Source organism: Tauraco erythrolophus, chromosome 7 (genome assembly GCF_009769465.1).
Source record: "Tauraco erythrolophus isolate bTauEry1 chromosome 7, bTauEry1.pri, whole genome shotgun sequence".
Classification (NCBI taxonomy): Eukaryota; Metazoa; Chordata; class Aves; order Musophagiformes; family Musophagidae; genus Tauraco; species Tauraco erythrolophus.
In genome coordinates this window covers 35,573,512-35,589,012 of record NC_141471.1, presented here as the reverse complement: position 1 = coordinate 35,589,012, position 15,501 = coordinate 35,573,512, and the positions used below count along the sequence as shown (strand labels likewise).

At 39.0% G+C, this 15,501-nt stretch overlaps 1 protein-coding gene across 1 annotated transcript in view; it reads right to left on the bottom strand.

Moving 5' to 3' along the window:
• Window positions 1-15,501, bottom strand: part of DNAH11 (dynein axonemal heavy chain 11) — a 74,985-nt gene that overhangs the window by 12,463 nt on the left and 47,021 nt on the right. Inside the window, exons 26-31 of the mRNA XM_086614914.1 lie at window positions 14,908-15,001; window positions 14,595-14,778; window positions 11,748-11,875; window positions 10,588-10,650; window positions 6,819-6,950; window positions 4,760-4,933 (exon numbers count right to left, since the gene is read on the bottom strand). Coding sequence (XP_086471040.1) covers window positions 4,760-4,933; window positions 6,819-6,950; window positions 10,588-10,650; window positions 11,748-11,875; window positions 14,595-14,778; window positions 14,908-15,001 — 775 coding nt within the window. The remainder of the gene's footprint in view (window positions 1-4,759; window positions 4,934-6,818; window positions 6,951-10,587; window positions 10,651-11,747; window positions 11,876-14,594; window positions 14,779-14,907; window positions 15,002-15,501) is intronic.

Here is a 15,501-nt window from a genome sequence, read left to right as displayed (position 1 = left end):
TGCAAACAGTTTCCATTAGGACAAAAGGAGTATTGTGTTGTCATCTTAGACTCTTCAAACAGTGAAATAAATCATCTGCAAACCTCAACAGTGATTTTGTCTGGCCAATTCAAGAGAGGTAACAAATGCTTCCAAGGACATTTCCGTCTAGTCACAGTCAGCTAAAAGGATGGTTACTGACTGTGGAGAAGAAAAATAAGCAGATAAAAAGTGAAGGTGTGCTGGAGGACAAGACAGAGATGCAGAACCTCAACATATTTGCAACCTGATGATCATAAATTCGGCGGAAAAGAAGCTGTGACTACACTTATCCTGCTTTTCTGCCACAAAAGGGGAAAAAACTTTTTGCAGAAGCTATGTGCATATGAAAGGTTTAAAGTATCTTAATTACTTTAAAAATCTTATGTAAGAGAAGATTTTCTGCTTCTTTTAGCTGAGGTACACGTATACGTGTACCTTTAAACTCAAAATTAGGAATACTCAACTTCATCTAGATTTTAAATAGTGTCCACAATTATAATCTATTACTCCCATTATATTTTAAAAAGTACTGTATTACTGCAGTACAATAAGGAAATATATTCTACTAAATTCCATTGTACATAAATGTTTGCACAAATTTGTTCTCTGTGGCACTGCTCCAGACTTCAGTACTGTTAAAGACCCCAAACGTAACGTACCAATATTAGTTTGCATCAGAACCTGCCTCCATCAAGTAACATTTTGAAATTATCTGCTATTCTAGAGGCAGAGCGGATGAGTCATACGCCTTGGGGGATTGCTAAATAAAACCCAAGACTACATGCAATCTCACCCACTCTAGTAGATACCTCAAAAAAAGTTATATGGATACAGATAAGATGAGAGCTGACAGAAAATATTGCAGATTAAAAGTGATCTGATCTGTAAGAGAAATCTTTCAACCTCTAAACTATGAAAATAAAATGGCAATGTAGTATATAACTGCACTTCAACAAGTTCAACTGTTAAACTTTTTTTAAACTGAGACTTAATTTAAATTGCTCATTTGTGTAATTTGATGTGAATGTCTCTTTCCATTAAATAAAAAAAAAATCAACAATTTAATTGTTCCAAACGACTGCTTGAAGTGGTAGCCTAAAACACATAAGGCAGGCATTTCAGTGTATCACTTGAATGCATTTTATCAGAAGCAGCACTGGTACACACAAACGCAAAAATAACGTAAAAGGCAGTCATTTTTAACTATACATGACAGAACAGACACAGCTCACTGAAAAAATGTTGTAAACACAATGGAAAGCCAACACAATATACTTGTTTCTGAATTGTCACCCAGTTCTTCACCTGCTGTGATTAGTGGAAGGACTTGCTAGCAGAGCATTTAACAAGAGGGACTTGGCTGAAGAGCAGTGGGCAGAAAGAAGAGCTGCAGACAACAAGAAGAGTCCACTTTGTTTGTCTCTTAGTACGTCTTAGAAGAAGCAGTGAAGGTTTTACAATACTGACTTAAAATCTGAAGGAATACTACTAACATTTCACAGCAAATCCTTAACAGTTCATGAACTCCTCAATTTTATGCCACAGTACAATTCGTGGGTGTGATATACTTGAAGAGAAAGCCTCTGTGATGCTGACTTCACCTATTAGGTTTATTTAAGAAGTTTCCTGCAAGAAGAACACATAACCTTTGCTGCCCAGGAGCTCCTTTTATCAGCTTCTGTTTGCAATGGAAAGTGTTATGCCTTTGTGCTCTAGTGCCTTGGTCACGGCTGCTGCTGGAATGGCAATCACTAGATAAAAATAACCCTCTCAACACAGGAATATCTGAAAACTTTTTAAGGCTGATTCCCCATTAAAGGAGCTATAACAGCTATTACATCGGTTCGTGATCTCACTCTGCTGCGCAGCAGACTTCATTTCCCCAGTCCTCTCCATTCATTTTGAGGGGCAAAAAGGTGATTAAGTTCTGCTAATGCAGGATTCTAAGTTAGCAGGAATTTGGAAATGCTTCAAAGACTAAACTAAGGTACAAAGTAAACTGAAAGCAGTATTTGCTACCTGGCCTGAACACAGAAGAAATCAACAGGAGACAGGAAAGAAAAAGCAGGGTAAAAAGTTATTAAATAGAAATGTGTGGATTTATACTTATTTTTTTAAGTCTAGTGACAATTTGATCCATTAGTAACAATGTAGATTGGCTAAAAATTAAGAATTTGGTTGCACAAGCAGTTAAATTAAGCAAACTTAAGCAAATTTAAGCAACAAACAAATACTTCTAAAGATTTTATCTAAAGACTCCTTACATTTGGGAGGTTTTTAAAAGCAAGAAATTGTTTTCTGTACCTTCTCCCAGATATATGAGAGGATAAGACAGTTGTATTAACTTCTTTCTCTAGTGCTTTTTACATCTGTAAAAACTGCATAGTGAATAGAGCATGTCATTTTTTCTGTATAGTTGTGTCAGTTCAAATTACTGTAAGGATGAAAAAAGAAGGCAAAGAGGGCATGCCCACTGACAGCTGCGCTCTCCCGTGGTTGTGTTGCTCACGAAAAGCAGAAGAGACACAGAGCTTTTACGCGCCTATTTTACTGTGACTGCATGACTCCTCTGGTTCCAAAACTACCACCAGTGTAAACTTTTTGGCCAACACACAGCCCTCTCTGCTGGTGTGTTATATTAATGTTTCCTTTGCTCTGCATCTGTCTCTCCTATGGAGACTCCAAACTTCCCTAGACAGGGATTGCACCTCCTTGAAGATTGTATGGTGCCTAGCAAAAGCAAGCCCAACTCCTGACTGTCCTTTTTTGGTACATCTACAGGCACAATGCGGAGACATTCAGGCTAGCCAAAGCTGGCTCAAGGCTTCTTGTTAACATAGGTAAAGCTGCATTTTCTTGTGTCCACAAGCACAAGCAACTTGGAGCCCAGTGTCAGTGTCCAATTCACCCCAAACAGTTTTATCCTCCTCCTTCCCTCTTGCCTGCCCCAACTTCACTAAGTTTGCCACTTCACGAAGCAATTAGCTTGCCAAGACCCAAGCAACAACAGCAGCCAACAGCTGTATGAGACTGTAATAACCATGTAATGTTTTTCACCTTTGCTTTTGAGGGAAGATAGGTTTCTTGCATCTGTATGGAAATTGCTCTGAAGCACTGCTGATGTTGTGTAGTAGTTGAAAAAGATGTCAGCCAGGAGGTAGTCTTCAGAGACAGCAGCAAGCCTATCGCCTACAAACACTGTTTTTCCTACTCCGGCATTTCCAACAAGCATGACTGGTTTGCCTTTTGTTAAGACTAAATCAATAAAATATTTGAGATGTGCAGTCTCAGATGTGTGAACAGATTGCCTGAAATTGAAAAGGAAAAAAAATGTCAAACACTTGTACAACATAGTTTAGTTTTAAAAGTAAACAGTAATTTCTGTCTCCATCTCTGTCTCCTCTCTCTCTCTGGCTAGGTCTGAATTCTAAAAAGCAATGAAAGGGGATACACCATTCTCTTGTTCTCAAACATAATTACTAAACCAAAATGTTCTACTGGGTTACTTTTTACACAGCATTTCTACTTGAAAATTTGTATTCAATTTCTTCTAGTAGGAAGATTTTGAAATCAGATTGTAGCTGAAATGCATTGGTTCCATCTCAAACTTTACAGAATGCCAATCTCCCAAAAATTAGTAGAGAAACAAAGGCTGGTGCAACAGGTAGTTGGTTTAATTTTTCAATTAGTATTTCCATTTGCTTTTTGGCTTGGCTTTCAGCATGCTTAAAACTGTTTGGGCAAATAGTTGGCAAAAGATTAGCTTTACTAACTGTGAGCAACTAAAACGTTCATTGCCTGATAAAGCTTTATTTTCCAAACTCTGTATTTTCCTACCAAGTATGGGTTCATACTTGATGAAGAGAAAAGAACTTGTTACAGGATAGCTGATAACGGATAATATATTTGGATCATCAGCTCCATGTTTCTATGCCCACAAACTTCTAATCTCTCCAGGAAAATTCCTATTCATCTAAGCATTTAAAAAGAAAAAGACCTAGAAGTTTATGCAATCAAAACACCATGAAACATTTGAGAATATTCTATGTAAATCACACTGAGAAAAAGAGCAAAATCAACCAAACTCCCAGACTGAGGCAAGTACAATTAATAGCTCATGCTTTCTACTTCTCCACTGATAGGTATATATCATACTATCATAACTTCTACAATTTGTATTCCACAAATACAGCTCTAACTTTGTAAGTTGACCAAGAGCATAGCGCAAAGGTGATGAAGTGAGTTGCTTCCCTGAGATCTCACGCGCTTCTCTTAGAAGAGACTTGGAAGTCTCTCAAGAAGTCTTCTCTCAAGAAGTCTCTCTTGGAGAGACTCTAGCTGGCAAAAGAATACCTATGCATAAAGCTGGCAATAGAAAAATGTTAAGGCTTCAACTTGTGGTGTACTGTTGCTGTGGGCATTGTTTTCAATGATTAAATGGACTTGGAGCCTGAATTTCTACTACTGTGGAAAAAGGGCGTAAACCACTAACAAACTGAATATGGTATGTCTTCAGGAGTGCTTTAATAACACAAAAATCAATAAAAGCATTGCTTCATTGTGAATCCTCAACACTCAGCTGAAGGCATATGTGTCCGACACAGCAGGGATTTATCCAAACACATCTAAAGAGTGTGACTCCAGGACCTCTAAGAAGACGTCAGAAACCATGACAAGATCCCAAAACATTCTTGCATCTAGCAGTGCTCAGCTGTGTGGTCACTGGTGTGCACTGTACCTGCAGAGATGCATCTGGATCCATATCAGGACTTGGGACCTTATCCACCCAGGGCAGGAACTTCCTCGTCTCTGGATCAAGGTAATAATCAAACACTGTGCCCTGGGATGGAAACTTCACTGCCTTCATCTTCTTAAGCCACCAGCAGCTGAATTCAGCTTGGTAATTTGAAAGCTATAAAATGGTGCAATAATTTTTTACAGCACTATTTCCATATCAAGACATTCATACGAAGCACACATGAAAAACAGAGATACACATGTAGACTGTGATGAAATAACCAAAAACATCAAATCAGTATCTTAGTATTGCTGCTGTTTAAAGGGGCTAAAATCAGGCCTTCTGATAACATCCGGGATTGAGTGCAGGTGTCAAGATGCTGACAGTGGGGGGCTGCAGGGTGGCCTCTGTGAGGTCAGGGGCTGCCCCATGCTCGACATGGCCAGCTCCTGCTGGCTCACATAGACCCACTGCAGGGCACAGCTGGGCCCCTCAACTACAGGTACGATGCCTCTGGGGAAGTGTATTCAAGCAAGGGCAGAAAGACTGAGAAGCAGCAGACCACCGACATTAGGAAGGAAGAGGAGGAGAAGGATCTCCGCATTGCTGGAGCAGGCCCCTACAATGCAGTCCACTGAGGACCCCACAGTGGAGCAGGTAAATATGCCCTGAAGGACTGCAGCCCATGGAGAGACCATGCTGGAGCAAGGGTAAAGTGTGAGAGGTAAAGAGCAGCAGAGAGAAACCTCTGTGTACTGACCATAACGTCCGTCCACCTATGCTGCTTGGACTGGTGGAAGCAGAAGAGTCAAGAGTGAAGCTAAGCTTGCGAGGTGGGAAGGAGAAAAGAGGAAAGGCTTTGGTTTAATGCTTGCCTTTGTTTCTCACTACCCATATCCATTTTAACTGGCAACAAATTAAATTAATTTTCCCCAAATGAATTCTGTTTTACCCATGAGAGTAACTGTTTACCAAACACTGTCTTCTTCTTGACCCATAAACTTTTTCAGCCTATTTTCTCCCCCTACCCTGCTGAGGAGGGGGAGTGAGTGAGCAGCTGGTTGGGTGTTTGGCTGTTTGCCAAGGCTAACCCACCACACATCCAGTCCAAATATTTTATTTCCTAAAACTTCTAAATTCAGTTTAGATTTATACAGTTGTGAAACCACAGAGATGACTTGCTTCAGAAAAAAAATCTCCTGAGTATTTTCACAGAACAGCAAGTCTTTTTGAAGGATAGGAAAACAGATGTTAATATGACCAAAAAGATCTTCCCAGTCTCTTGACGCAATAATGTGTTGCTTCTGATTCTTCAACTTATGCAAGGTGCTCCTTTACCTATGGATGACACACGTATAAATTTGTTCCTTCACAAGGGCTTCATCTACTTAAACAGCAGTAAAGCCAACTATATTTTTTTAGTCTTTAATAGGCAAGTACAACTAGATATTTCTCAAGAAATCAAGATCTGTCTAAGCAAAACACAGACAAGTAATTTTAGTTTTAGAACTTTCTTCTTCAAACCTTTTGTAGCATCACAACAAAAAAAATCTCACTAAGGGGAATGCATTATAATGCCTTGCTTATACCTACATTTCTCAGTATACATCCAACAAGTGAGATTAAACATACATCTGTCCAGCCCTTTGCTAGATGCTTTAATTCTAGTAGGCATGACCCTCACATTACTTTTTGTTGCTTAGCCAGGGACTTTAGTATAGATAAAAAAGCACAACTGGTTAACACTTCCCTAAGTAAACACAGCTTCTCTATGCATGTAAATGACTCTGCACACAGTCTTGCACTGTAAGCCGTCAGCTCCCTCCGGTCAAGTTAGCTCATTTACAGATGAGGTCTGATAGCTCAAGTACACAGTACTACAGGCCAACAAATCAGATGCATGGGCTATTGCTCTGCACCTCCATCAGTATTAGTGGGTAGAATTCTGCATATACATACACACATTTATATCTGTTTAAATAGGTAGGTAGGTGTATATTATATATAATGTTTGTTTTTCAAGCACAGTGCGATACTGTGGTTATTTTCATTAACTTACCTGATCTTGAGAGAGCGCCCCACCAAATGCCCAAACACAAGCAAAGACAAAATACATCCCATAGAGCTCTCTGGGGCAATACACTGGCACATTTTCAGGGGTCAGCAAACAATCCAGCAGAGAACAGAGTGTCTGCAACAAATAAATATGTGAATAGAGTGACCTGTGAGGCTTACTCCATAGGAAAGTGACAGTGATCTCAAGAAGGTATTTAAATTTAAGTAGTCAGACTGCAACTCCTTGCTGTGCTTCCTTATTGTCTAGGAGCTCCTTTCAGAGGTCAAAGGCTTGAACAGGTCTTCTGATAAAATGTACCAAAATACCTTCATTCTACGCTACTTAAAGCAAGGTATATGAAGAAGGTCACACAGTTCAGGCATGTACGTTATGGCAGATTCTTAACACTCACTCAGCTTTCTCCTCTCATATTGACTTAGAAACACTATGAGAGGCATAGGCAAACATTCAGAAGAGTTTAGAATGACACAGCATATTAAGTAAATTTAAAATGTCAATATAAGGATGTGCAGTATCAAATTGTTTATATCTGAAACAGAGTTCAGCTCCATTCTTTAATAACATAGAATAACGTACAGCCTCATTATCACGGTATGAGAGTAACTAACGTTAGTGAGCATTTAATTAGAGAGAGGCAGAATGCATGTATAGAGAGATGAAATAGCTAGCCCTAAGCTACCTAAAACAGTACTAACAGAAACAACAACACAAGAACCAAGAAGTCAGGTTATTATGTGCAGTGCCATAAACATACTACATTTCTTCTTGTTACAGTGGACCACTGCAACGTGAAAACTCTGAATCTCTCTAAGTCTCCAAAATACGGGTCCAGGTTTGGTATGTAAGAGCCTCTCAATTTCATCTCACATACCTTTCAGATTTACAGTCATTTCTAGCATTTTCACTCCTTCATAGGACCACATGCTCAGTAGATGCTTCAGAAATACTGTTTCTTAAAAGATAAATAGTTTTAATCCTAATGCATACCTGAACCATACTATTCTCAGAAATAGGGGTTACAGTTTTAAATCTTATTCTGAGCTGTTCTAAGCAGGGAGGCACATATTTATCAAAGAGAACAGTCAAGTTAGCCTTTTCAGATTGGTATCTCCTTGTTTCTATCCAGATGACAACATACCTGCAAAACAAATTGGAAAGCAATCAATTTTTTATCACAGAGAAGCTGAAAAAAAATACAAAATTTCCTCTCTCTAGCTTTGAAATACAAACTTTTGTTGACTTTCAACAACTGTTTGTGACTGCCTTTAATGCAATGAACAAATACTACTGCATTGGTTGTAAGTCAGACAGAAGTGCCACCAGCCTTACAACATTTGTATTTGTTCATGCAAAAGTCATCATGCTCTGCATTTCTAAGAGCCATTATGACAGCTGAGTACACTGGCATATGGCTATACTCCTTTTCCTTGACTGCATCTCTTATTTCAGGGAGGGCAGGAAGAAAGGACCTAGATGATACTTTGACCCTGCTTTCAGAGGACTGGACCACCTAAAAGCAGGTGGAAGCAAGGATTCTGTATTTGTTTTATGTTTTTTGAGAACAGTACTTAAAATACCAGTGTGCACATTGTACACAAGACCGAGGATTATGCAACACCCAAGTTCAACATAACTTGCATTGCAAATATCCACAGTAGTATATATAACAGTGTGGCTGAAAAGTCTGGCTATAAGTAATTGGAGACAAAAAAGTAACCCTTCTCATGTGCTAGTTCCTATCACAACCAAGTCTAAAATTCCTTATCATTATGATAACTATAACACATACTTCATCTTAACAGCCACACGCCTAACTTCATATTCCAAAGGGTTAGGCAATTTTATCCCCATGCTTGTGTTCACAAAGTATTAGTCAAACCCAGTCTAAACTGATTATTTACTCGTTCATAGCTATTCTATTTGGACAGTTTGTTGCCTACTGTTTCTACTTTCTCTACACTATTTGTAGTGAGAGATCATATTGCCTCCCTATGTCCTCACCAGTCCTCTGATCCTCATCCCCCTACGTGGGAAGCTTGTACAGTCTCATGTTGTTTAATTAAATTCTCATGCTGACAAGATTTCTCTGGGAAATAAGTTCACTGAAGGCTTCTTGTCCGGATGGCTTACAGCTCTAACACGGACAGTTAGAACTGACTCAAATGTTGATGACATATTGGAATGCTGCAAAATTGAATTTTGATGTGAAACAGCAGAAATGCTGCTTGAAAATAAAAAACACCAACTAACAAATGTTAAAAAAATTCACTTCTTACTAAAATTTGTAAGAACTGTTTTGGATCAGCTCAACAAATGCAAAAGGAAAAGATCACATTGGACTGCTTCAAGCTAATGCATTGTGCCTTGACCAACTAAATTCCCTTTTATACATGGAAACCCATATTCTTTAGAAAAAATTGTTCTCAATTAATTTACATGAAGCATAGATATAAAATAAGTTAAAAGAGCAGTACCGTCACCCAAAGGAGTAAGAGAAACAAAAACCCAAGCTTGTTGCTCACCAGCCCAGGCTGCAGCTCCAAGGATGTCATTGCTTCTCCCACAGCCAGGAGAAAATGGCCCGTCTTTTGTAGGCAGGGCCTAAACCTTAATTAGATAATTACCAACACAAGCCAGCTGGGTGATAGCCATACAAGCTGATATAAACCAGTGTACTTAACAGTATCAAAGATGGTGACAATTATTAAAAAGCTGCCAGAGAACAGTAGCGAAGTTATTCACGTCTTGCTATTGCCAAATTTGTATTACAAAAGACAGTTCACTACTTGCACTGGATTTGTGTGGCAAGGTTTTGGTAGCAGGGAGGGGTCCAGGGGTGGCTTCCGTGAGAAGTTGCTAGAAGCTTCCCCCCAGGCTGACAGAGCCAGTGCCAGCCAGCCAAGGCTGAGCCCATCAGTGACAGTGGTAGCGCCTCTGTGATAGCATATTTAAGAAGGGGAAAAAATGAATGTGCAACAGCAGCCAGAGAGAGGAGTGAGAATGTGTGAGAGGAATAACTCTACAGACACCAAGGTCAGCGAAGAAGGAGAAGGAGGAGCTGGAGCAGGGGAAGAGTGTTAGCAGGACGGAGCGGCAGAAACAACGTGTGATGAACTGACCACAATCTCCATTCCCTGTTCCCTTGCGCTGCTTAGGGGGAGGAGGTAGAGAAATTGGGAGTGAAGTTCAGCCCAGGAAGAAGGGAGGGGTGGGGGGAAGCTGTTTTAAGATTTGGTTTTATTTCTCATTACACTACTCTGATTTTGACTGGTAATACATAAATTAATTTCCCTGAGTCGAGTCTGTTTTGCCTGTAACAGTAGTTGCTGAGTGATCTCCCTGTCCTTATCTCAACCTACGAGCCCTTCATTGTATTTGTCTTCCCCTGTCCAGTTAAGGAGGGGAGAGTGATAGATCAGCGTTGGTGGGCACTTGGCATCCAGCCTTGACTAAGCAGTACACATAAGAGGGGAAAATAAAACACTCAACTGGTGGTGAAATTTTCCAAACTGCATATTTGAGAAGATACATGACCACCAACTATATCATCCCACTATTATCAGAATAAAAACTAGAAGGAAGAATTAATATAAATAATGGAGCCTATTCCTATTAATCTTCAAGATGTATCTTTAAAATGCAAACTAATATCATCAGATACTCACGGATTTCACCCCAGGTCCTGAGTGTTCAGTCAGAGAATACCAGCTCTGGCTACTGTAGCTGGAGTAGCAGCTCTTAAATGGCGTACCTCAAACAGCAGCCGCATTGATGGAGTCATAGGCACACATTCATTGCTTGTAAGGGTCAGAACCTAGAAACAATCAGTATATTTTTCAGCAAAAGCAAGCTAAGATACACTGTCTAGCAAGAATACGATCAAGGCAAGCATGTGTTTATTATAGCCCCACAAAGGAGCAAGGATTACCTGCAACACCATGCACATATACTATTTCTTGAACATAGGTAAACAAACTTTATTTCAACATGGCTATAGTATTTTTTTTACTTCAGAAACACAGAGGAGGACAAATTCAAAAGGTTTTGCTTGAGCTTGTAGGAGTTTTCCACAGTTTAATTCATTCAGAAGATGACTAGCCTGCTTCACCAATGTGAGTTCTCCTGAAAGCTGCTAAAAGCAGGGGAGGTGAAGTCTCTCTGTCAATGGAAATAAAAAGAAAATTATTCAGAGCAGGAGCCTAAACTTAGGTGCTCTGAAACATCCCTTGAAAAAGCCACTTTCTCTTCCATAGCTAGAGGCAGACTATGTGGCTAGCCTCAGACAGACACCTTGCTGAGTAACCAGCGATCATGTCCCTAGATAGGTTTAAGTTCTTAACACAAGAAAGCTTAAGAGAATGGGCTAAAATACAACTGCTTTCCTAAGGTTACATTCAGATTTTAGATTTGGGTTTCATTACATTACAGCATTTTGGATAGCCAACAAAATTGGTTTAGCTCTATAATTAATAAGAGGGGAATAAGAAGTCTGGGTACTACTGTTAGTTCTTAAACTGAATTATTTATATTTCTTAACACTAGCCTTCCTTACTACAGTGATGCAAGGACTTGACTCATGAATTCTATTTTACTGAGAGGCTTTCCAAATATCAGTTTCAATAATCTTGTGATTGACATTTTGAATTACATCAATTCAAACACTAGGAGGCACAATCACCCTTACCGTATACGTAGGCTACTTTAAGCCTTTTTGTTGCACAAAATAGGCAAGACACAATGTGTTACTCAGATGCTAAAATATCACTGAGCAGTAGTGAAAACCAAGGAAATTGTAAGAATGGGGGAAAAAAAAAAAAAAGGAACACACACTATCTCCAGAAAAATAAAGGAAGAAGAAAATGTGAAAACAGGTACAGGAGAAACCACAGTACTGGCTTCTCAGTTGCTCACCTTATTATCATCCATAACAGTGTTGAGTGACTCAATCCACACAGGATCTATATCCCCATCTAAAACTAACCATTTTGGCCCCTCATGGGTAATATTAGCTTGCTCTCTCAGAAGAGATGACAAGAGACCTGCAAATTATATTTCAATAGAATCCCATCAATTTAGTGCTTAAATAACAACACTGCACAGCAATTAAAACTTCAGAAGACTTAATGCATCACTGAAATATGAAGTTTTTGTAGCATCAAAATCATGCTTTTTTTCCTTTTCTTGCTTATTAGACAGTTATTCAAAGTAAAAATAAAAAATATTTTCAGTGAACACTTGATACAGTAAATTGACTGCATTTTATGCAATAATGACCTATTTCTGTTTTGATTACAGGAGAATATGTCATTAGTTTTAATGATATGGGATGTTTCATGGGCCTGTGAAGAAAATAACTTGCCCTTTAAGGCAGCTGAATCAGCATCATTCAGGCTAGTACTTTTCTGTCTACTAGCATCCTGCCCTACCTCCAGTCTTTGCATAACCACCTGTGCTCTGCACCCACATCTCATTGCATCAAAATATAGAAAAATGCAAGAATTTGGTCTCTAACATCTTCTCCAAATTCTAGCATTGTCCATTTCTGATGAAGAATGATGCCAGTAGGAACTGATCCTAGTAAGAAGAATATGCGTGCTACTTGCCATCTTTCCATTCTTGGGTTGCACAGTGCATAAACCCAAACAGTTCATCAGCTGTCAGAGCTCTTGGGTTAAGGTCATTCCAAACAGGCTTTTGTTTCATGTTAACATAGTTGTGATGCAGAACTTTCAGCACTTGAAGAGAAGGCACAGGCTGTGCGTTAGTGACACAATTTTGATACAAAAGGAATCTGACTTTCTTCCTGAACTGGGTCTCTGACTGCTAATCTCTGCACTCAGTCAACTGTTCATTTTGATTTACTCATGTCCTTTATGCTAGTGTAGTCCCAAACTTCCATTAAGCCTAAGGAGAGGAAAGGAGAATCTCATTCTGAAATAGCTGTACTCTGCAGTTGATCTTCTCTAATAGAAAGTGTTGAATGGGGAAGAAAATCCCCACAGCTGCCAACATTTAATAGCAGAAGTGGACAAGCATTATCTATTAGAAGCATTTGTTTGGTGTTGTGGAGTATATTCCACTATTTCTGTCTAGAAGCCTAATTAAACCATCCTGCTTCTCCTTCCAGAGCAAAGTATTACTTAGTCTATCTGTCAAATTGAATGCTTATTACTCGGTGCCACGATTAATTTTCCTTAGGGACATACAAACAACACATACAATGTAAAACACCTTACTCTTTCCAGCCCCTGCATTTCCAATGACAAACACAGAGTGACGCACCGCCAGTAGCTGCTCCAGCTGAACAACCTACCGCACAGAAGGAATACACAGCGAGGCCTTTCCTCCACTGTTATCCTTCTTTTTACAGAGACACAATTATTCACAAAAACTATCTCTCCCTCCCCATTCCTATTCCTTTTAACAGGAGAAAATGAACTTGTACCTTCTCAGCAGATATGCCTCGGCTGAGCTGATGTTGCAACAAGCAACATTGTTTGTCTCCCAGAAAATGGGAAAAGAACTGTCTTGTATTAATAAATGCAGCCACCTTGACAAGTGAGAACAAATCCTATTCTGCTAGACAGGCATACAGTCCAGTAGGATTGTGCCAACCCAGCGACACAGAACAGTTATCACAATTTTGACATCACTTTAGCAGAGTGAATTCCACACTCAAAACAGTTGTGCAGCTGTACTTTGGTAAAATATAAAAACAGTCCACTGAAGTAATACATTTCTTCCAAAGAAACAGTTCTGTGAGCCACAGAATGAAAATAACTTGGCTGCTTATGGATTTCTGTCTTAGTGAAGAGCATCTGCATTGATTTTCTAAAGTCCAACAGGAACAAGCCCATGTTCCTCAGTGCTCTTCTGATTCAGTCAGTTAGCAGGAATCAAAATACTCTATAGAAGGCTGCTTGCAAAGTTCATAATATACCAAGGTATAGCTTATCTTCTTTCACTCTTCTGTCAGGATAATGGAACAATATAGACAAGAGCAGAAAATCTTTTATAAATCCTTAGATCAGTCACATTTAACCAGCTTGGTTATTTCAGTTTCCAATATACCCTAATAAATGTAAAAAGTGTCCTACTGCATACAGCAAATGTGGATGTTCCTTGAAGGAGGGTGGGAATATACTTTCTCAATAGACTAAATAAGCACACTTTTTATTTGGTCCATATACTAACCAGTGTTTCTAAGTTTCACCTTCTCATCACATCAGTAATTCAAACTAAAACTAGTGTTTAAATTTAGCTTACAGACAACTAATCCTGAAGAGAATACATGCATACATAGATGTACATGCATGTTTTTAATGTGTATAGCACAATGTGCATTATGTTATACAGAAATACCAGAACACACAAAAATCACATGCAACCATGTACATTCCAAATCCACGCCTACTTATTTATATGCTTTTGCTTCCTTGCTCTTCTTTCCTCCCTGTAAATAATCACCAACAATTAATTTGCTACTGAGTACAAATGCTTGGTACTGTACACAAACAAACATGTTTGTCAGTGTAGACAGCTTTTTTGAACAGGATACATGTTTCCTTATGGGTATATTTATCATACTGAGGTGCATTACTGCCATGACAAAATGTCTTTGAAATACTGAGACTTTGAGAACACCTTATCAATACTGTAGCATGCTCAAAAATAACCTTCATGTCTAATATAACTCATTTGCAATTATTTTGATTGAAACTCTTAAGGGGAGTAATTAAAGGCAATGCATTCTTTTACTTTGAGAATAAAGCTGCAAGTGAAGCTCCAGGGTAGACCATTTAACCATCTGTTCAAATTGCAGGTTCCTCTTCCTCGGAACATCTAGAGCTGGAAACAGGTCACTGATCAGACCCGTGAAAACTAGGATATCATCTGTCGCTATTTTAGGGAAATTGAAGTCTCTTAAGGCTCGCATAAGCACCTGGAAAAGGATGGGAAAACATATATCACGAGAGCACTAACTACTCCTCTTTTAGGATTCTGGTTTTATTCAAAGGCAAAACACCAGAAACAGCTCTTACCCTTAGATGCTTTTAAGGGATGATTTTACCTGATCCTCAGGTCTGTTCTTGTCTCTCTGTTTCAGTGAGCCGGCAGCTACCAAAACTGACTTGATAGCACGAAGTCCCCAGTCATAAATGGTCCTGTGAAAACATTTTAGCTAGTCGTTAGCATAGAAAAATAAAACTAAGGGTTAATGTTTAAGAAGAAAACAATCTGTTTACACACAGAGTAAAGTGACACCTTTTTATTCCCTTGTAGTCTTGCAGTGGTTTTAGGCCAGTGTTAGAATTCTAGTTAAAAAAAACCCAAACGAACATGAAATGTGTATATCTATTTAATTTTTAGTATTGCATCACTTTACTCCCTATTTTTACATGGCAAAATTTGCACCATCAAGCATTATTTGTATTCACTGCAACTATACCTCCATGATGAAACAAGGCAAGCAAAAAACTGCCGTCAAACTTCTACTAATTTGACCTGAAGTTAGCAATACTTTTTCATTTCCAAAAGAGATGATTGGGCAGACTATCAACATATTTTGCAACCAGCTCCAACACCAAAACTAAAGGAAAAGAGAAACAGATAGGTACTCAGCCTAGAGGAAAAGTCTAGAAACATTTAGTAAGCGAAGGGCAGA